This window comes from Asterias amurensis, chromosome 9 (genome assembly GCF_032118995.1).
Source record: "Asterias amurensis chromosome 9, ASM3211899v1".
Classification (NCBI taxonomy): Eukaryota; Metazoa; Echinodermata; class Asteroidea; order Forcipulatida; family Asteriidae; genus Asterias; species Asterias amurensis.
Window position 1 is genome coordinate 13,482,327 of NC_092656.1, and position 22,771 is coordinate 13,505,097.

General features: G+C 37.3%; 1 protein-coding gene across 2 annotated transcripts in view; it reads left to right on the forward strand.

Annotated features, from left to right (window-relative positions):
* LOC139942043 (regulator of G-protein signaling 7-binding protein-like) overlaps positions 1 to 22,771 on the forward strand; it is a 69,235-nt gene that overhangs the window by 7,880 nt on the left and 38,584 nt on the right. For both annotated transcript variants that reach the window (XM_071938725.1, XM_071938727.1), the window contains exon 2: positions 20,712 to 20,878. In XM_071938725.1, the coding sequence (XP_071794826.1) occupies positions 20,712 to 20,878 (167 nt within the window). The remainder of the gene's footprint in view (positions 1 to 20,711; positions 20,879 to 22,771) is intronic.

A 22,771-nucleotide genomic window follows, 5' to 3' on the forward strand; every position in this document is an offset into this window, starting at 1 on the left:
AAGGCTTTTCGGTTGAGCTATTAACATTGGGAGTTGATAGGAATAGGCTACACCAAAACATACCCATAAAAAAAAGGAAAGACAAATTTGTCAGGATGTCATCAGATATTTTTGATGTTGACAGACTTTGCCCGGTAAGGTATCGTGCGATAGCTTTTTACACCATTAACATGAGGTTAGCTTTATTATTTGTTATTACATTAGGACAACCCTTACAGGATCAAACACTTTGATTGGTTAGGAGCGCGTCACATGATATGTCTTATAATAACTGTTAAATTTGCATCGGGAATAACGATTATTAACTTTGGTTTTTACCCATACACCAAAGTGTGTTAGCACTGTACACTCAGTACTTTCCCGAGTCCTGTGAACAAAGTATCACAGGCATTTTTTACTTTAGTGGAATTCGAACCCAAGACCCTTGCAAATCTACAGCAGTGTCTTACTATCTAGACTACAAAGATTGCCCGGTAGTGCTACTACAACATGTAGCTCGAATGACATAAGTACTATTGGCCTCCGATGTGAAATCCCATGGCAACCAATGAACTTTACCCATAGCAACAGCATCTTCTTGGTGTTACCGTCTGGGCACAACATGTGTTGTTATAAAACAAATATTGGCTGCTTTAACTCAATGGTCCCTTGAGCGGTCTATTTTTCCCGAGGCGAATTATAGAACGTGCCAAGGATCACCTTTGGTCGTCGTAGTTTTAACCATAACACTCGAAGCAGTCAGTACATAGCCACAAGTCTCGGCCCAATTGACGGTTTGCACATGACGTCATTGACCACCATCTTTGACATGTGTCCTCTTTGACGTGTGCACGTTTTATCAAAGATGGCCGCCGATGCGAGGGGACTTTTGCTAGAGCTGTTGATCGGGAAAAGGTTATTACCAGCTGAAACAATTCAATGTACATGTACAGTGTTTGACTTGAGTGTTAATGCTAGTTTCGCTTTGCATACAATTTTAAGCATGATTTCTGTTTTGGCAGCTCTATAAAAAGGGGCCCTGATTTGATCATTACAACACTACCCTTTTAAGGGCACTGGTAACTTTGTTTGTAAATACTCGAACATAATTATAAGAGCATAAAACCTTGGTAACGACTAATGGTCTAGAAGGCTGTTGATATAGTAGTATGAAGTAACGTAGTTTTTGAGAAAGTAGTATTTTTTACTAAAATATTTGAATCTGATTTCGAGACCTAAGAATTATATTTTGAGGTCCCGAAATCAATCATCTGAAAGCACACAACTTGCGCAACAAAAGGGCGTTTTTCCATTATTCCCTCGCAACTTTGACGACCAATTGAGCTCAAATTTTCACAGGTTTGTTATTTTTGCATAAAATTATGTTAAGATACACCAAGTGAGACAAAATTACCAATAGTGTCCAGTGTCTTAAATCGCTATAGGCCTACGTAGTTACACTTGCGTATTTGTAACATAATCGCTATAGGACTCCGTAATTACGCATGCGTATTCGTAACATACTCGTTTAAATGTATTTGGGAAAATAATCACAGCTTGATGCAACAGCTGAACCGTAACATAAGGACAGCTCATACTGGGAGAACATACGTCGGGAAAATAGGATGGTGAGAGGATTAAGGATACTTAAAGCCATTAGACACTTTCGGTACAGAAACAAAATACAAAATTGACAGATTTACAAATAATTTACAGGGATTACAGAGGTAACGGAGAAAGACTTCTCTTGAAATATTATTCCATGAAATGCTTTACTTTTTGAGAAAACATTAAAACAATATTAGTTCTCGATATCGAGAATTACAGATTTATTTTAAACACATGTCATGACACGGCGAAATGTGCGGAAACAAGGGTGGGTTTTCCCGTTATGTACTCCCGACTCCGCTAACCGATTGAGCCTAAATTTTCACAGGTTTGTTATTTTATATATAAGTTTTGATACACGAAGTGTGGGACTTGGGAAAATACTGTGTACCGAAAGTGTCTATTGGCTTTAAATAGCAAAGAAAAGATCATTTAGCACATTTAGCACAAATATACATCGTGTTAACAAACAAATGTCCATGTGGCACTCCTTTAAGGTATTCAGAGCATCATAATAATTCAAATCGATTACATTTGACAGAAAATGAGGGTAATATCAACAAACATGATTTTGTTCCAATGGGTTTATATAGTTTGTAGTCATCACACAAATATATTGCCATAAAAACGGTCGGTGTTGAGATAAATTGGTCCGCCATTATTCCCATGCTGTAGTTGTATTTATAGTGCTGGATCCAAAGTCGTTAAAATGAACGTACAGTATATACAGCTTCGATTTACGTTAACAATTGTTTCGGTGCAGTTAAAAATGTAACACCATTCATAAAGATTGAGGTATATGAGGGAATTAAAGGAACATTACAGAATTAGTTTTTGCTAAACAAAACAGTTGCTGGCAGTGTAAACACTTTATGTAATCCGCCATACACATAAACTGGCAAACCTGAAGAAGTTTGAGATCGATAGGCCATCTGGTTCACGAGAGGAGATTACAAATTTTGCATTAAAATGTATAAAACGCTCACTGAGCGAAAAACTCCAAACGCGAAGTTAGATTAATTGATTCTCATCAATTATGGCATTTCAGACAGAATATTTCAAGGGATGTTTTCTACTATCATCATCATCAATAGACAGTGTAAGTGTTAAGTAAGTTTGTGATCTTCACGATTTTTTTTCTCTTACCAATTCTGTATAGCATTCATTTAAAATGGAACAATCAAAACTTCTCTCTTCATAAACCCAGTCTTGGGACTCAAGTTCTGCAATACCTTTGGTCATCTGACTGTGTTATGCCATTCATGGCACTTGATGGGTCCTTAAGCAAAACACTCAACCATAAATCGCTCCCCTTAAACCGGATGTAAAAGGCCACTGCAAAGGCTGAGGTTTTTGATTGCGCTAAACCCAAAAGAGCTTTTACACACAGCTTGAGGCTGTATGCTTCCCGGAGAGTTGAGACAATTTGTAGATTGGTTAAAATGGCCCCAATAGAACAGAAAATCCGCACAACACAAAGAGCAATGGCAAATGCTACATAATTATCGTCATTAGAGACATGATTAAAGGCAGTAGACACTATTGGTAATTACTCAAAATAATTATTGGCATAAAACCTTTCTTGGTGACGAGGAATGGGGAGAGGTTGATGGTATTAAACACTGTGAGAAGGGGCTCCCTCTTAAGTGCCATAGTTTTCGAGAAAGAAGTAATTTTCCACGAGTTTGATTTCGAGACCTCAGATTTAGAACTTGTGGTCTCGAAATCAACCATCTATAAACGCCCACAACTTCGTGTGACAAGGGTTATTTTTCTTTCATTATTATCTCGCAACTTCGATGACCGATTGAGCTCAAATTTTCACAGTTTGTTATTTTATGCATATGTTGAGATACACCAACTTTGACAATTACCAATAGTGTCCACTGCCTTTAAATGCACAGAAATACGTAAGAAAACTGGAGTAGACATAATGAGGACAATAAAATAAGCTAAATTGAGATGTGCTATAGACACACTGCCCGAAGAAATGACACTATGTAGACATCCAGGAACAATGGATTGGCAACCAAGGACATGTAGAAGATGTAGATAGAAAAGAAGATGGAGACATGACATCAGGGTTTACGCAGGAACAACATGGACCAGAACTGCAAGAAATATTAATAATAATAGTAGACTTATAAAGCGCATTTTACAAAAATACATTGCGCTGGTATGAAGAGAGCTATGAAAAAGTAAGTTTAGGGGCGAGAAGAGAAGAGATGTGCTTTTAATTTACTCTCGAATGTCTCGAGTGTGTTGGTGTTTTGAATATGACTTGTTATGACGTTACAGCAAATAGAAATGAATAACGTATACATGAGGAGGGCTACATCTTACACGGGCTAAATGAAGAGTGCCCGATGAACAAGGGTAACAAATGAATGTTGTTATGTTTGTCTGTCGGTTTAGGGAAGTGATTTTCCCCCTTGCCTTCCACCTCTGCGACCCCGGTTCGAATCCCGCCGGAGCACTATGTGGATTGGGTTTAACTAACCGGCGTGTTTTCCCCCGAATCATTCTCTTGGGTTTCCCTCCTATAAAACGCCCTTCTTGTCTTCTCTTCAATGGGGTCTTGGGTCGGATGTAGTGATTACATTCGCATTTCTGAGGATCCTTGGCTTCATACAACCAGAAATGATAAATTAGGTTAGATAGCTGCTGCACAATATATGCGCGGCTGCGATTATGTGCACTGAATAAAAACCAAGTTTTCACTAACAGAGACACTCACTGTGTGATGTAGCGCGTCATTTTATTATCGACAACCTGTGTTTCAAAACTGGGGCGGGGAAGGTCGGTTGTTGGCTTTAAAGGCATTGTATACTATTTTGTGTACTCGGGGAAAATAATTGTTAGCATAAACAACGCATTTGTAACGAACAATAGAGAGCTGTTGATGGTATAAAGCGTTGTGAGAAACGTCTCCCTCTGAAGTAACATAGTTTTTTTAGAAAGAAGGAATTTCCCACTGAAATGTTTAAATCCGAGACCTCAGCTGAGGTCTCGAATTTAAGGCATACAACTTGCATACAAGCATGAAAGCACACAACTTGTGCGACACAGTTTTTTCTTCTTCCATTATTCTCTCGCGACATCGAAGACAAATTTAGTTCAAAATTTCACAGGTCTGTTATTTTATGCCTAACTATTTTGAGATACACCAAGTGAGAATACTGGTCTTTGACTACCAAAACCTTGGTTTAGGGACGACATTTTGGTCACAATTGATCACTTTTGAGATACATGTTTGAAATCAAAAACCTTGAAATTACAATAGAGCAGGTGGTTGTATATGCGAGTAACATGAATCAGAATTTAATGTTTTCATCTCATTTCCTTTTACTAAATAATTTCTAGCGTTCTATACTGTTTTTTGCATTTTGCCTTGCAAGCATGATATACTTAGCAATACCGTAAAGATTTTAATATTATGCTAAATTTGCACCAAGGATAAAGACAATTATTTGCGTTTGACTCCTACACTAATGTGTGATGTATATGGTTAGAAAGATGTTTGTAAAAGTAAAATACAACGAACATGCCTCGGAATTGCGTGGTTTTCCTTTTAGTTTGCGAACTTACACGGTCGGCCATTTTATGGAGTCAATTGACTTGACTCCACAAAATGGCGTGCCTTGTTTCACGCCGTATATGAAAACCATGCAATTTCGAGGCATATTTGTGTGGATCGTTACATGTATATTCTACTTTTAAAACATCTTTCTAACCGTATGCATTTTATTACAAACGGTTTCAAACGCTTTTCATTGAACACCTCGCCCGTTCCAATGTAACGTGTCAATTTAAACGGCGAAGAAAAACAAATAAAACACATAGGCTACTGCATTCGGTGCATCGGACTGCACCACATCGAATCGGGTGCGGTCGTTAAACAGTTAATCATTTAGAAGTAATTATGGTGTTGGAGAGAACACTTGATTAAAAGGCCTTTGCATTATGTTCATTTTAGTATTAGTAGGATTCGCCTAATGGTCCTTAATCTGAGATATAGCGTTGACTGTGAAGATACACCACTCTTTCATCGCATAATGACTAACTACTACTTAAAGATTCCCTACGTGCTTGTCATGCGTCTTCATATGACCTCTGAATTTCGCAACATTAGAATTTGCAGAAGGAATATAATTTTAAAATACCATGTAAGTAATGACAAAGCACATCACGCCCCACCAGTTTACAAAACCTTATGATCCGAAACGAACAACAGTGTTGTGTATGAAATGCATTATTGATCTATTATAAGACAAAATTCCGTATCCGATTGCCATAATACTGTAAAAAATCTGATTGGATGTTTGATATGTTCTTCTTTTACAAATTTTTACCTGTCCTGATTAAAGATGCTATGTCAGATTTTTGGCCGATTTGACCCAACAATTTTGATGGGGGTCGAGAAAGTTACCAGCTTTCATCTGAGTCATTGCTCGAAACAGTCCGCCAATTATTAGCAGTGAAATAAAGTGCTCAAAATTAGTTTTTTGTCGGAATACCGACAATATATTACGTGACCAATTCTTTTGTGTTTTATAAGAAACGTTTTAAAATTTTGTCATGGTTCCTGACCATTAAAAGTAAAAGTTAAACTTTTTTTTTCGTTAGAGCGGGTGATACTCTTTGAAATACCATTCACTCAAAAAAATCTATTTTTAAGGTTTGTGGCCAAAAAATCTGACATAGCATCTTTAAAGCGATGGACACTATTGGTAATTGTCAAAATCCAGTCTTCTCACTTGGTGTATATCAACATATGCATTAAATAACTAACCATGTGAACATTTGAGCTCGATTGGTCATCAGAGTTGCGAGATAACTATGCAAGAAAAAACACCCTTGTCACACGAGGTTGTGTGCTTTCAGATGCTTGATTTCGAGACCTCAAATTCTAAACTTGAGGTCTCGAAATCAAATTCGTGGAAAATTACTTCTTTCTCGAAAACTACGTCACTTCTGAGGGAGCCGTTTCTCACAATGTTTTATACCATCAACCTCTCCCCATTACTCGTTACCAAGTGAGGTTTTATACCGATAATTATTTGAGTAATTACCAATAGTGTCCACTGCCTTAAAGATAGTGACAATCTGATGCGGAATTTTAGCCAACTATTAGCCATATCAGATGATTTGGTAATAACTAATTACTTTGTGTGTGTTTTCGTGAATAGGAATGACCAAAATTATTCCCCACCAATTCCGATCTCGAACACAAGCTCTTATGGGTATGAAAAATACAATGGCGCACGAACCTACCCTACCATAGAGCACAGTGTCTCTGCAGCATGCATATCATTATTTCTTGATATAACCTTGGTGGCAACGAAGAGAAAAGGTTGGCTAAAAAACAGCCTGTCAAATAGATTAGACACGCACGATTGAGCATGACCGAACCCATCACCATGGGTTGATGGATCCTAAATTAAAGATGAGTAGAGAGAGGATCGACACACATGGTAATTACAGTGGTTGGATACTGATATTTAAGTCTGCTCAACTACGGGGGTGTCAGTAAACTAAAATCACTGACATGGCGTAGGTAAGTGCATCACGTGCAAGTGTTTTTTTGTTTTTTTGTTTTTTTGTTTTTTTTTGGGGGGGGGGTGGGGGGTTTGGATGGTAGGGGATATCACTTAATATGCCTATCAGTAACGACAAATGTCGCTACATTATTCTTATCATTGAGCAAATTCTTTTCCGTCGTCCAGCTTTCAATAATCATATACCTTTCAACCAATCTGAGAAGACTTGCTCAGATTAATTTGATTTTGGTTTCGATTTTTCCTGCCGTTGTATATCCACTGTATAGATGAAGGCTTTAGGATGAAGGCAACAACATGGTATCTCCAGTGTCTCTATTTTGTGCAAATTGATAGGAAAAATAACTACCCCATACTATGCAGCTCGCCTCCTACGCCTTCTCCTTCTCCAGCAACCTTTATTTCATTATTTCCCACTGTTTCCAGTGGTTGATTGTTCAAATTGGGTAATGGTTTTTATTTTTTCGGGGATTTTGTGAACACGTGTATTAGGGCTTATTGTGATTTCTCTAAGAGTCTTTACCAAAAGTTTTTTATACAGGCCATTTAAAAATTAATTTTGATAGTTGTTATGTCTTCATTCAGACATTAGTAACAGTATATTCAGATTGATGCGAATGTGTTTTATCCTGTCATCGAATCTGAACATGGGCAAGTACTTGGCTGTCCGTCACTGTATACAAGTCAAATTTAATAAAATTGATTTGATTAACTGCCGTGATGGACACTATCCCTTGACCCCTTTTTTTAATTCTCTATGTACACACTGGAAGTAAAATGAAAACAAGAATGACGCCATAATGTAAAACGTGTCAACTTGGCAATAATTTTTCATTTTATTTATATAGGTTTTGTTCAGGTGCAGCACGACCTCGCGTCCTCGAAATAATTTGTAACAAAAACAAATACCATCTACAATAATATTGGACAACGAAGAATATCATTAAAGGAAGGGTCATGATCCCCCTAAATATTTGGTAGGCAGGTAATGACTCCAAATGCTGCTGTTGATTATAACATTTCCCTTCAAAGGGATGGGGTTTTAGGGAGAGGGTTTCGAAATTATTTCAATCTTAATCTCAAAAACGCTACCAACTTTTGAAGTGAACTGTTTACGGGTTAGTTTATTTTGTGTATACCTGACATGTATGTAATTAGAGCTATACTTTGACTTTAAAGGAACACGTTGCCTTGGATCGGTCGAGTTGGTCTTTGAAAAGCGTTTGTATTCATTTGTTATAAAATGCATATGATTAGAAAGATATTTTAAAAGTAAAATATAATGATCCACACAAGTATCACTCGAAATTGCGTGGTTTTCCTCTACCTCGTCGACTAACACGGTCGGCCATTTATGGGAGTCAAATTTTTGACTCCCACAAATGGCCGACCGTGTTAGTTCACAAAGTAAAAGGATAACCACGCAATTTAGAGGCATATTTGTGTGGATCATTGTATTCTACTTTTAAAATATCTTTCTTATCATATGCATTTTATAACAAACGGTTACAAATGCTTTTCAAAGACCAACTCGACCGATCCAAGGCAACGTGTTCCTTTTTAACACATATACGTTTACTTCAAGCTAGACCGCCATTTTAATTTTAAAACAAAGGATCAGCAATATGTTAAACGTCGCCCTTTTTATCGTGTTTTAAAGTTTGGCAGAATCACGGCTTGGATTCTTTTATAAATTTCTACCTGGCGCGTGCAAAATTATAACACCCAAGCGCAATTCTTCACGAGAGGAATGAAACACAAACAAACGCACACACTTTTTACGGGAGGAATTAAATCCAAACAAACGATACATCGATAAAGAAAAATACACACAATTTACACCTCAGAACACCACACAATAAGAGGGAGGTTGTGTTGGGGTGGGGGGGGGGGGGGTCACAATGACGTCAGACGTATTGAGCACCGAATACAAGTACTTGAATAGCCCTACATAGGACTCTTCCTCTGTACCTATTAAGGCCCTTTTCTGGGGCGGACATTTTTCAAAGCTTCATAACTCAATCTTACGTGCAACAAGCCACTGATTTCAACTGTCTGTGCACAGAGGAAGAGTCCTTTATAGGGCTAGTCAAGTCAAGTCACTGTAGTACAATACGAAAGTGTAAGACCACCAGGGCTAGTACTTGACCATCAATCCAACTACTGAATCTTTTGTAATGTTAAATTGCAACTTAAAACATGGACATTTGTGGTTAGCACAAGCGTTTCCAAAATAGCCAATATGTATTATACGGTTAATTGCAGCTTGAGGTGATTTGCAGTTTGTCTTTAGAGAGACTAAAGCACCATATACATCTATGACGCGCCGTGATGAGCCAAATTGAGCCAGTTTTATTATCCGTGGACGCCGACTCTCCGTGACCACTTAAAGGCACTGAACACATTTGGTAATTGTCATAGACAAGTTTTCTCACTTGGTGTATCTCAACATATGCACAAAATAACAAACCTGTGAAAATGTGAGCTAACTTGGTCGTCGAAGTTTGCGAAAGAATAACGGAAGAAGAAAAATCCTTGTTGCACAAGTTGTGTGCTTTCAGACCCAGGTTAGGTTTTGAATTCAAGTCAAATAGTTTAGTGAGAAATAACTTTTTTCTCAAAAACTGCGTTCCTTCAGAGGGAGCCGTTTCTCACACTGCTTCATACTATTATTAAACAAATATCCACTGCTCGTAATCAAGAAACATTTTATGCTAGCAATTAATTTGAGTAATTACCAATAGTGTCCAGTGCCTTTAAGCTGACACAGCATCAGAGTAGAATCCACAGCTTGCTTCGAATCATTGAGGTAAATGCTTTGATCCAGAAACCATAACGTGACATTTCCAAATGGGTTCTTACGGTCTTTATTCAAGGAAAACATTCATTAACTTGGATGTAATTCGACCGCATGCCTTGTATCCTTTGCTCCATCATATTACTAAACAAAAACCGAGTATCAAACTGTAGACTAAAAAAACTTCATCCCGACTTCCTCTCAAATCTTCGTCCAAGCTGTCTCTAGAGAGGAAGTAGATAATGCAAATGCAAACACAATACCAAGTTGTATGTTTCAGTCGTTCAAAACAGAGACATTAAAAAGGCAGTGGACACGATTGGCAATTACTAAAAAAAATTATTAGCATAAAACCTGACTTGGTGACGAATAATGGGGAGAGGTTGATGGTATAAAACATTGTGAGAAACGGCTCCCTCTGAAGTGACATCGTTTATGAGAAAAAAAGTGATTTTCAGCGAATTTGATTTCGACACCTCAGATTTAGAATTTGAGGTGTCGAAATCAAACACCTGAAAGCACACAACTTTGTGTGACAATGGTGTTTTTTCTTTCATTATTATCTTGCAACTTCGACGACCAGTTGAGCTCAAATTCTCGCAGGTTTGTTATTTTATGCATAATTATACACCAAGTGAGCAGACTGGTCTTTGACAATTACCAATAGCGTCCACTGTCTTTAAAATAGAGACGTTAATTGCTAGGGAGGAGACTGTCGCTCGTGCCCCAGCAGCGCCACTACACAAATTTGATTTCGGAGGAGACATTGATGATAAAAACAGCTGCTGTTATATTTTGACCGTTGATTTGACTTGCTACAATGGCTGCTCTACATGGTCGTGTCACGACCATAAACAGTCAATATCAGGCGTAAATGTCAGCGAAAAAATACCCTAGCAACTTGATCAATATACATATCGTTATGGGTTAACGTTGCGCCCCATAGGTTTTGACACCGTGAAGTAAAAGCTGCACACACACAGTACAGTAATGACACTAAGTCAACGTTTGTTTTATCTGATTCGAGAGATGTAGACGTAACTGTAACAACTTAGGAATGTTTTAGCTGCTTCATAGACGGAAGTAAGTTGTCTGCCTCCTCTGAACTGAGACTAACAAGTTAACATTAAAAGTTTGACTAATATTGTTGATATCAAAGACTGATTGCAGGCCAATAGTTTTATTTATTAACGTCTAGGGCTTCAATATGAACAAACTATTGGTGAAACATCGTTCCCAGTAAAATTAATGGACGTGGCTTGACAATAAATCGATACATTGTGTGTTTTCTGATACGGTGTTATCGATTATAATTATACCATAGTGGAAAATTAATGTAAAAGTTGCTTTTAATATTTCACAATATTGTCCACTATCCACTGTACTATCCCAGTTTTATTTTATTTATCAATAACTGTTGGAAATATTTATGTACACTCTGGTCTTTGCAAGTAGAAATGAACAAGGTTTTAGCACGTCGTTGTATTGTGCGTATCCGGTTGTCACATTCCTTTATTCCGGTATTTTATTTTCTTGTTTTTAATGGTTTTATTTCATTCACATTGATATTTGAAAATTTCAAAGAAAAATCAAAGTTAGCTGAGAATTATATAAAATTTACTTTGGTAGCCAATAAATTGTACCGTGAAGCCAATGGACTGGTCTATAAATCAGGGTGTAAACAGGCTCAATGATAGGTGTAAAGAAATGTGGAAATGCAATATTTGTGGAATTGTGTTGGCAGCTGTATATAAAGACCTTTTCATTTGATACAATTTTTACTGGCATATTATTCGGGAGGCAATCTTAGTAGAATGTGTGAAAAAGGAAAAGAAAAGGGCATGTCATTCAAAAGGGACATTTTTCATCGGTGGCTCACACTCCATTAGTTGTTAAACATGGTTCGTTATACTGAGTGTGTTCGCTGGAATGGCTGCCTCCTTAAAGTGTGATGTATGACCGAAAAAGAAACAATGTCCATTCGCTGTGATTCTCAGATTTGTAGTTTCACAATTATTCAGACCATGACAACTGAAAGCAGTTGTTCGTCTCCTCCTTCATCCCTTTTTTTTGAGGCCGAACCTTTTGTTTTCTTTGTTTTACATTTGGTTTTTAAAACCAAAACAAATTCTCTGTGAATTTATCACTATTCTGACTATTTTTTTGTAATAACTTAGAACAGTATAACGTAAGGTGACTTGAAACTAAAGAATTTATGTCCAGTTTGAAATGCTTGGCGGCCACCTTTGATAGAAAGAAAAATTAAAAGGCCCTCATCCTCCTCTTTTGGGGTATTTGTTTTTACTTGGCACAATATCACTTTGTATTTAAAATCTTGAGGGTGTTTTGAGTACATGTCACTAAGCTATGCAATAGCTATTGCTCCATATGGGTAGACGCAGTACATCTTGAAGTTACAAAACACTCTTGTGGAAATGAGTCAATTAAATTAAGAGAGGTAGTTCATGAGATTAAGATTACCAATTATAATGCCGAGCTTAGTGTAATTAGGCCACGAGGGAAACTTAATTGGGCAACACATAAATCCCCCACACTAAAAATACATGTTTGTTTTGTTGATTGGTTATTAGCTTTCGAGGAAGGATTTTGCAACAGCTAATTTTGATTCCTCAAAATAGAATTTTATGACCATGTGGAAAATAACAAATGTGGAAAAATACTCCAAAATGTAATGTCAAAATTGTGTTTTGAAATTTCATCACAAATAGGCTGAAATTACAAAGGAACCCTTGCATTTTCGCCAAAAATGGGCTGAAATGTGATTATACTACATGGGGTATAGGCCTAAACCTTGCAAAGGCTCTTCATCAAGGATGGCGGCCGATCAAAATTAATAAACCATCGATGAAAACAATTTAAAAATAGTGGAAGATGCACGTCCCTGAAGATTTTACTCATCAAAGCCATTCGAGCGTGTCGTCTCGTCAGACAGGATACATCCGATGCTTTTACTTATATTATTATTATTAAACTCACTTCAAAATGTACATGGATCGGCAGCCCATGTGGTAAGGGTTGGCTTAGAGACGTACGAGCCCCGGTTCGAATCCCGCTACTGTACAAATTATTTTCTTTTTATTTTATTAAGCCGTTGCTGTTACGCACTGAGTTGTTTAAGTAGTGTTTAAAATCACCTCCTAACACCAACGGGCACTGTGGCGACACAGTGCACTGGATCGTTCGCTTGCGTGCGTTCCAGAGCTGGGAGACCCGGTTCGAATCCCGCCCCGTACCAAAGGGACATGACTTTTACTGCTAGCACCAGTAAGTGATTGGGGTCCGTCATGTCTCTCCCCAAATTAGGGTAGGATGATTTTTCCGGGTCGGAAAGTAAAGGAGGGGCCGGGACTAGCCATCCCTTAAGGGTTCTAATGGGTGATCACCACGCTGGTTTCGATCAGACTTTGAGTCCCCTGAATGCCTGGTCTTCACTCTAACTAACTTTCTGCACAAATTTGTTTTAATTTAAAACTATTTTTAAGATATTTACTATCTATTGTGTTAATATTTCAATTCCGCCTATTTTTAGGTAAAGCGAATATAAACATTTCACAGCTGAAAACTTATGGACAGATTTTTTTTGAATGTCGGCGAATTGTTTCTTTACCAATTCACGTGGTATTTGAGGGGAGGCTTAATGGAGTGCGAGGAGTTGAACATTATTTCTCTGAGTAAATTGAGTTTCCAAACAAGCCCAACCCAAGCACCTGTAACTCAGCAACTTTCTTCTAATAATCAATGGTTTTTATGCCACTGAAGGTTAGGCAAATCGGAGAGAGAAAAAATGATGCTGAAAACTTGCAAGACTTATCCGCTATTCCCCTTTATTTACAAAATCTTAGCCATTTTATTAATTTTTTGTTACAAAAAGTTGCAAGGGGATTTTATCAAATTTGCCCAATTTCGACAAAGATGCAAGGTTTAACTCTTGGGATTTTATCAAACTTTAGCCCAATTTCGACAAAGATGCAAGGTTTACCCCTTGGGATTTTATCAAATTTTAGCCCAATTTTGACAAAGATGCAAGGTTTACCCCTTGGGATTTTATCAAATGTTAGCCCAATTTCGAAAAAAATGCAAGGCTTACCACTGGTTATTTTATCAAATTTTAGCCCAATTTCGACAAAGATGCAAGGTTTACCCCTTGGGATTTTATCAAATTTTAGCCCAATTTCGACAAAAATGCAAGGCTTACCACTGGTTATTTTATCAAATTTTAGCAAAATTTCGACAAAGATGCAAGGTTTACCCCTTGGGATTTTATCAAATTTTAGCCCAATTTCGACAAAGATGCAAAGTTTACCCCTTGGGATTTTATCAAATTTTAGCCCAATTTCGATAAAGATGCAGGGTTTACCCCTTGGGATTTTATCAAATTTTAGCCCAATTTCGACAAAGATGCAAGGTTTACCCCTTGGGACTTTATCAAATTTTAGCCCTATTTCGACAAATATGCAAGGTTTACTCCTTGGGATTTTATCACATTTTAGCCCAATTTCGACAAAGATGCAAGGTTTACCTTTTGTGATTTAATTAAATTTTAGCCCAATTTCGACAAAAATGCAAGGATTATCCCTTGGGATTTTATCAAATTTTAGCCCAATTTCGACAAAGATGCAAGGTTTACTCCTTGGGATTTTATCACATTTTAGCCCAATTTCGACAAAGATGCAAGGTTTACCTTTTGTGATTTAATTAAATTTTAGCCCAATTTCGACAAAAATGCAAGGATTATCCCTTGGGATTTTATCAAATTTTAGCCCAATTTCGATAAAGATGCAGGGTTTACCCCTTGGGATTTTATCAAATTTTAGCCCAATTTCGACAAAGATGCAAGGTTTACCCCTTGGGATTTTATCAATATTTAGCCCTATTTCGACAAATATGCAAGGTTTACCCCTTGGGACTTTATCAAATTTTAGCCCAATTTCGACAAAGATGCAAGGTTTACTCCTTGGGATTTTATCACATTTTAGCCCAATTTCGACAAAGATGCAAGGTTTACCTTTTGTGATTTAATTAAATTTTAGTCCAATTTCGACAAAAATGCAAGGATTATCCCTTGGGATTTTATCAAATTTTAGCCCAATTTCGACAAAGATGCAAGGTTTACCCCTTGGGATTTTATCAAATTTTAGCCCAATTTCGACAAAGATGCAAGGTTTACCCCTTGGAATTTCATCAAATTTTAGCCCTATTTCGACAAATATGCAAGGTTTACCCCTTGGGATTTTATCACATTTTAGCCCAATTTCGACAAAGATGCAAGGTTTACCTTTTGTGATTTAATTAAATTTTAGCCCAATTTCGACAAAAATGCAAGGATTATCCCTTGGGATTTTATCAAATTTTAGCCCAATTTCGACAAAGATGCAAGGTTAACCTTTTGTGATTTAATTAAATTTTAGCCCAATTTCGACAAAAATGCAAGGATTATCCCTTGGGATTTTATCAAATTTTAGCCCAATTTCGATAAAGATGCAGGGTTTACCACTTGGGATTTTATCAAATTTTAGCCCAATTTCGACAAAGATGCAAGGTTTACCCCTTGGGATTTTATCAATATTTAGCCCTATTTCGACAAATATGCAAGGTTTACCCCTTGGGACTTTATCAAATTTTAGCCCAATTTCGACAAAGATGCAAGGTTTACTCCTTGGGATTTTATCACATTTTAGCCCAATTTCGACAAAGATGCAAGGTTTACCTTTTGTGATTTAATTAAATTTTAGCCCAATTTCGACAAAAATGCAAAGATTATCCCTTGGGATTTTATCAAATTTTAGCCCAATTTCGACAAAGATGCAAGGTTTACCCCTTGGGATTTTATCAAATTTTAGCCCAATTTCGACAAAGATGCAAGGTTTACCCCTTGGAATTTCATCAAATTTTTGCCCTATTTCGACAAATATGCAAGGTTTACCCCTTGGGATTTTATCACATTTAAGCCCAATTTCGACAAAGATGCAAGGTTTACCTTTTGTGATTTAATTAAATTTTAGCCCAATTTCGACAAAAATGCAAGGATTATCCCTTGGGATTTTATCAAATTTTAGCCCAATTTCGACAAAGATGCAAGGATTATCCCTTGGGATTTTATTAAATTTTAGCCCAATTTCGACAAAAATGCAAGGATTATCCCTTGGGATTTTATCAAATTTTAGCCCAATTTCGATAAAGATGCAGGGTTTACCCCTTGGGATTTTATCAAATTTTAGCCCAATTTCGACAAAGATGCAAGGTTTACCCCTTGGGACTTTATCAAATTTTAGCCCAATTTCGACAAAGATGCAAGGTTTACTCCTTGGGATTTTATCACATTTTAGCCCAATTTCGACAAAGATGCAAGGTTTACCTTTTGTGATTTAATTAAATTTTAGCCCAATTTCGACAAAAATGCAAAGATTATCCCTTGGGATTTTATCAAATTTTAGCCCAATTTCGACAAAGATGCAAGGTTTACCCCTTGGGATTTTATCAAATTTTAGCCCAATTTCGACAAAGATGCAAGGTTTACCCCTTGGAATTTCATCAAATTTTTGCCCTATTTCGACAAATATGCAAGGTTTACCCCTTGGGATTTTATCACATTTAAGCCCAATTTCGACAAAGATGCAAGGTTTACCTTTTGTGATTTAATTAAATTTTAGCCCAATTTCGACAAAAATGCAAGGATTATCCCTTGGGATTTTATCAAATTTTAGCCCAATTTCGACAAAGATGCAAGGATTATCCCTTGGGATTTTATTAAATTTTAGCCCAATTTCGACAAAAATGCAAGGATTATCCCTTGGGATTTTATCAAATTTTAGCCCAATTTCGATAAAGATGCAGGGTTTACCCCTTGGGATTTTATCAAATTTTAGCCCAATTTCGACAAAGATGCAAGGTTTACCCCTTGGGATTTTATCAATATTTAGCCCTATTTCGACAAATATGCAAGGTTTACCCCTTGGGACTTTACCAAATTTTAGCCCAATTTCGACAAAGATGCAAGGTTTACTCCTTGGGATTTTATCACATTTTAGCCCAATTTCGACAAAGATGCAAGGTTTACCTTTTGTGATTTAATTAAATTTTAGCCCAATTTCGACAAAAATGCAAGGATTATCCCTTGGGATTTTATCAAATTTTAGCCCAATTTCGACAAAGATGCAAGGTTTACTCCTTGGGATTTTATCACATTTTAGCCCAATTTCGACAAAGATGCAAGGTTTACCTTTTGTGATTTAATTAAATTTTAGCCCAATTTCGACAAAAATGCAAGGATTATCCCTTGGGATTTTATCAAATTTTAGCCCAATTTCGATAAAGATGCAGGGTTTACCCCTTGGGATTTTATCAAATTTTAGCCCAATTTCGACAAAGATGCAAGGTTTACCCCTTGGGATTTTATCAATATTTAGCCCTATTTCGACAAAGATGCAATGTTTACCCCTTGGTTTTTATCAAATTTCCCTTGGGATTTTATTAAATTTTAGCCCAATTTCCACAAAGATGCAAGGTTTACGCCATGGCATTTTATCAAATTTTAGCAAAATTTCAACAAAGATGCAAAGTTAGCTTCTTGGGATTTTATCAAATTTTAGCAAAATTTCGACAAAGATGCAAGGTTGGGCTAAAATTTGATAAAATCCCAAGGGGTAAACCTTGCATCTTTGTCGAAATTGGACAAATTTAATAAAATCACAAGGGGTAAACCCTGCATCTTTGTCGAAATTGGGCTAAAATTTAATTAATCGGATAAAATCCCCTGCAACTTTTTGTAACAAAAAAATAATAAAATGGATAAGATTTTATAAATAAAGGGGAATAGGGGGTAAGTCTTGCAAGTTTTCAGCATCATTTTTTTTCTCTCTCCGATTTGCCTAACTTTCAGTGGCATAAAAACCATTGATATTTAGAAGACAGTTGCTGAGTTACAGGTGCTTGGGTTGGGCTTGTTTGGAAACTCAATTTACTCAGAGAAATAATGTTCAACTCCTCGCACTCCATTAAGCCTCCCCTCAAATACCACGTGAATTGGTAAAGAAACAATTCGCCGACATTTAAAAAAAAATCTGTCCATTAGTTTTCAGCTGTGAAATGTTTATATTCGCTTTGCCTAAAAATAGGCGGAAATGAAATATTAACACAATAAATAGTCAATATCTTAAAAATAGTTTTAAATTAAAACAAATTTGTGCAGAAAGTTAGTTAGAGTGAAGACCAGGCATTCAGGGGACTCAAAGTCTGATCGAAACCAGCGTGGTGATCACCCATTAGAACCCTTAAGGGATGGCTAGTCCCGGCCCCTCCTTTACTTTCCGACCCGGGATAATCATCCTACCCTAATTTGGGGAGAGACATGACGGACCCCAATCACTTACTGGTGCTAGCAGTAAAAGTCATGTCCCTATGGTACGGGGCGGGATTCGAACCGGGTCTCCCAGCTCTGGAACGCACGCAAGCGAACGATCCAGTGCACCGTGTCGCCACAGTGCCCGTTGGTGTTAGGAGGTGATTTTAAACACTACTTAAATAATCCATTGCTATGACTGCTTAGTAAAAGAAAAATATCGGTAGTAGTGGGATTCGAACCCGGGTCAGTAGCATTGAAAGCCCACCTCTTTCAGCATAAGCTACGGGTTCTCTTAGCACAAGTGAGATATAATGGGTTGTTATGCATAAGAGTGGTTCTGACTTTATTCGTCAGAATTAAAGACGAGTGAACAGCGTTCTTCCCGAAATCTTAATGTTCTTTTAAGGTTTTCCTTTTTCATGGTTTCATCAAGTGCTTATCCGGAAAACTGGGGAGAAAATCCCAGGTTTTGTGTTTTTTGTCAAAATTCGGTTGACTAAAAAAAAAAACTTGGGGATGGGCCTAAGTATTGCACATTTCGAAAATGAGTTGAAATGAAATGAAATCCCAGGGAAAATTTGTTAAAATTTTGAAAGTCAAGCCTTGCAATGTTGTCGAAAAAAAATAAAGCGTTTCATTTGACGAAAACTCCCAAGGCCTAAGCCTTGAAATTTGACAAAAATTGTGATGATCTTAGTGTAAACTTACATTTTCCTGCATGCTAAAGTAAGACTTTTTCGTGGATGCTTTTTTGTCTTATTTAGACCGGAAAGAACAGCAAGTTGGGATACTCAGAGTGCTCATCAAAGCGAGTTTAACTGGATTTTTGTACACGTTTGAGCTGTCAAAGGGACAAAATACAAAGTAGCCGCGGTCAAATCACCCTAACAATATAGTCCTCGATTTGTACAAGTTTTATACCATTGGAAAGCCATTGCAAGGGCTCTCTCAGTGTTGGTTCCGTTTCTGGTGTTTTATAGCCTTGTTGCCAGGAACACATGACACATACACTTGCATCTGAAAATGCTGAATGCAATTATAAAGCTGGTGTACTTTCTACCTTAACAAAATTTCTTACCAATAATTTTAAGAGTGGTTACCAAACGTAAACCTTCCCTTTAAGGTGTTTTACAAAGAAGACCATGTAATTATGTTAAAAACAAAATTGCCAGATTTGGCTTTTTGTTTGTCTTCTCATTGTGCCATGGATTTCACTTCTCACTTGACCCATTTTCTTCTTGTGAATTCGTCTTTGAAATTTAGCAATTATATTAAAGTCTTTTGTTCTTCCTGTGGTTGCCACGCTTCCCATTAAAGCAAGGTCTTTCTTTTATGATGCCCTAAGCCGGGTAAAAACTCATTCCAGTGTCTCAGATCTTCGTCAGTTACTTTTCAATATTTCGTTTACCTCAATGTATTGTCTGATAATAGCATGTAGGCCCATTTAAAGGAACACGTTGCCTTGGATCGGTCGAGTTGGTATTAGAAAAGCGTTTGTAATCGTTTGTTATAAAATGCATATGGGTAGAAACTGCGTGGTTTTCCTTTTACTTTGCGCACTAACAAGGTCAGCCATTTATGGGAGTAAAAAAAAAAAAGTGACTCCCATAAATGGCCGACCGTGTTTGTCGACGAGGTTAAAGGAAAACCACGCAATTTCGAGTGATACTTGTGTGGATCAATATATTATAATTCAAAGACCAACTCGTCCGATTTAAGGCAACGTGTTCCTTAAACAAGTATGTTTCTTGACGATACCAAGCTAGTCGAAACGTTGAGACCAATTTATAAGAACTCACTCCGCGGTAGCGAGATTTATAACGAGAATTCCCTCGATCCACTCAGCGAAAGTAGTATTCCCAGCCGATTTCCTTCTTCCCGCCCAGATAGTTAAAGAAACACGTTGCCTTGGATCGGTCGTGTTGGTCTTTGAAAAGCGTTTGAAACTGTTTTGTTTTGATATGCTTACAGGCCTATGGTTAGAAAAATATTCAAAAAGTACTAATATAATGATCCACACAAGTATCACTTGAAACTGCACGGTTTTCCATTTATGTGGCGAATTAACACGGTCGGTCATTTTATGGAGTCAAAATGTTGACCCCACAAAATGGCCGACCTTGTTTCTTCTGAAGATGAGCAGAAGAGATATTATACATGGTTGCACCCGAAAGTTTATTATCTAGTATTTTTAGTTACTTCTTACTGCCAAGTTTGTCATCTAGGGTTGAATTTTTGAACAAACTAATTCAGGAAACATGTTGTGCTTAGATGGAGCGATCCGAGCCCAGAATCCTGACACAGAATTTGACTGCTCACTCACTCAAGAAAGCCAGAAACAGCAACTATATCAATGAACCCAAATCCCTAATGAAATCACGCATTGTTTTTCTTTCCAAATCTCCAGCTTGTACGTGACTTCAACACGAGAGTTGCTCAATACCGTGAGAAATTGATTGGCATCGCAGATGTATGTGACTGCGTTCATTTCCGGGAGGACATACGGCGCAAGCGCAGAAAGGGCCTGGATGCCGCCAAGATCGCCAAGTTTAAACTCTTTCCACACATGCGAGGGTTGGTATGACGTCAGTATGATCTATATGAAGATTTTTAGCTTTGTATTGTATTTCAGAATTGCTGGCAGAAGCACTTTATGTAATCCACCATGAACATGAACTGACAAAAATGTAGAAGTTTGAGATCGATCGGCCATCTGGGTCACGAGAAGTGAAAAAACAAATTCTCCTTGTGTGTCCCCATGTCAGTCATAGAACAACACCTTAAATTAGGACCCTACAAAGCATCCGATATGTTAAAAATTCTGTCAAAACACAGCTCGTGTTAAAACTGTATATTTCACGTTCCCTTTGTTGTGGTATACTGGCGGTGTTATAAGCACATGCGCACCTGGGCCCAATTTCATAGAGCTGCTTCTTTGTTCAACCCTGAATTATTTAAGATTTACCCGTTCATAAAAACAGCTGTGAAATGGCTAAAAACCTGTTATTTTGATGAAAGTTGTATGCCTCATACAGTATATAGATGCGTCATTGAACACATCGAGTATGGGCACCTGCAGTGCCCAAGTCAAGGGCAAGCATAATGCCTCTAAGTGGCCAGTTGCTAATGCATGGCAACTCTCCCATTTTCATTATTTATCACCAAGCGGCTACTTAAGCACGGAGCAGTCACCGTGCCGTCGATATACCAGTGCCAGCTTCTTATACACAGTCACTTTTTATAACACAAAACATAATGTCCACAGATTTACATAAACTAACCCCGTTTGAAAGAAATGATAGTAGAAAGCTTACCTTCAAAAATATTAGCTGCTGAGGTGCTTTAGTTTTTGAGAAGTGAGTAAAACAATGTAACGAAAATACGTTTCACATGCTAAAATGAATGTCGTCTCACTCATTTCTCAAAAACTACAGCACCTCAGCAAGTGATATTTTAAGGGGAGCTTTCTACCATTATTAAGTGTCTCCGTTTTATGTTAATATATGGAAACTGCGTTTTGTACCTAGACCCTTTAAAGGCACTGGACATTATATAGGTAATAGGAGCCTACTCAAAATAATTGTTAATAATATCAAAACTTACTTGGTAATGAGAAATGGAGAGCTGTTGAAAGTATAAAAAGTTGTGCGAAACGGCACCATCTGAAGTAGTTTTTGAGAAAGAGGTAATATTTGTCACTACACTTAATATTATTAAAAGACTTCAGGCCTGAAGCCTTTTAGTATGCATCTGAAACCACTCACAACTCACATTATTCTCTTCAACTTCGATGACCAATGAGTCAACATTTTCACGGATTTATTATTCTATGCATAATGTTCGGATAAACCAACTGAGGTCTCTGACATTTTACCAAACGTGTCCTCGCTTTAAAGCCATGGATAACCGTCATTCCACAGTATGATACAAACAAACATGTTTTCGGTAGACAATTTCAGGAATATAAACATCTTTTTAAATACATTTATCTCAACGCTCAAGGTCATTGAATATTTATAACGCATCAATTGCCAAGGAATATTGGTACTTGCCTTTCGAGATAATTGATTGCAGTTGCTATACATGTCGTTTTTCTTTGCATAATGCATCCTGGAGGGCCGATTTCACAAAGAGCTAAGATTGATCGTAACTGCAAATCAATCGTTGTCGCTAAGTAAAGTTTGATGTCACAAAACAAATCTCTATGGTGATACTGAAAATGTGTCTTCCGATGAATTTTATTGCTTTGTGAAATCGGCCCCTGGTTCAAACACATGTATGATTGTATTTCAAATGCAAATAATGTCAGGACACGGGCTTTGTACAAAAGCCGTGCTGGTTTTCCCGCTACTTTTGATTGCAATATTTACCTGAGATAAGGCGCCTCAAGATCATTCAATTCAAAGGTCTGAACATCCAAGAAGGAATTTGCAAAAGAACTTGCCGTCTTTTCCTCCTCATTTCCAC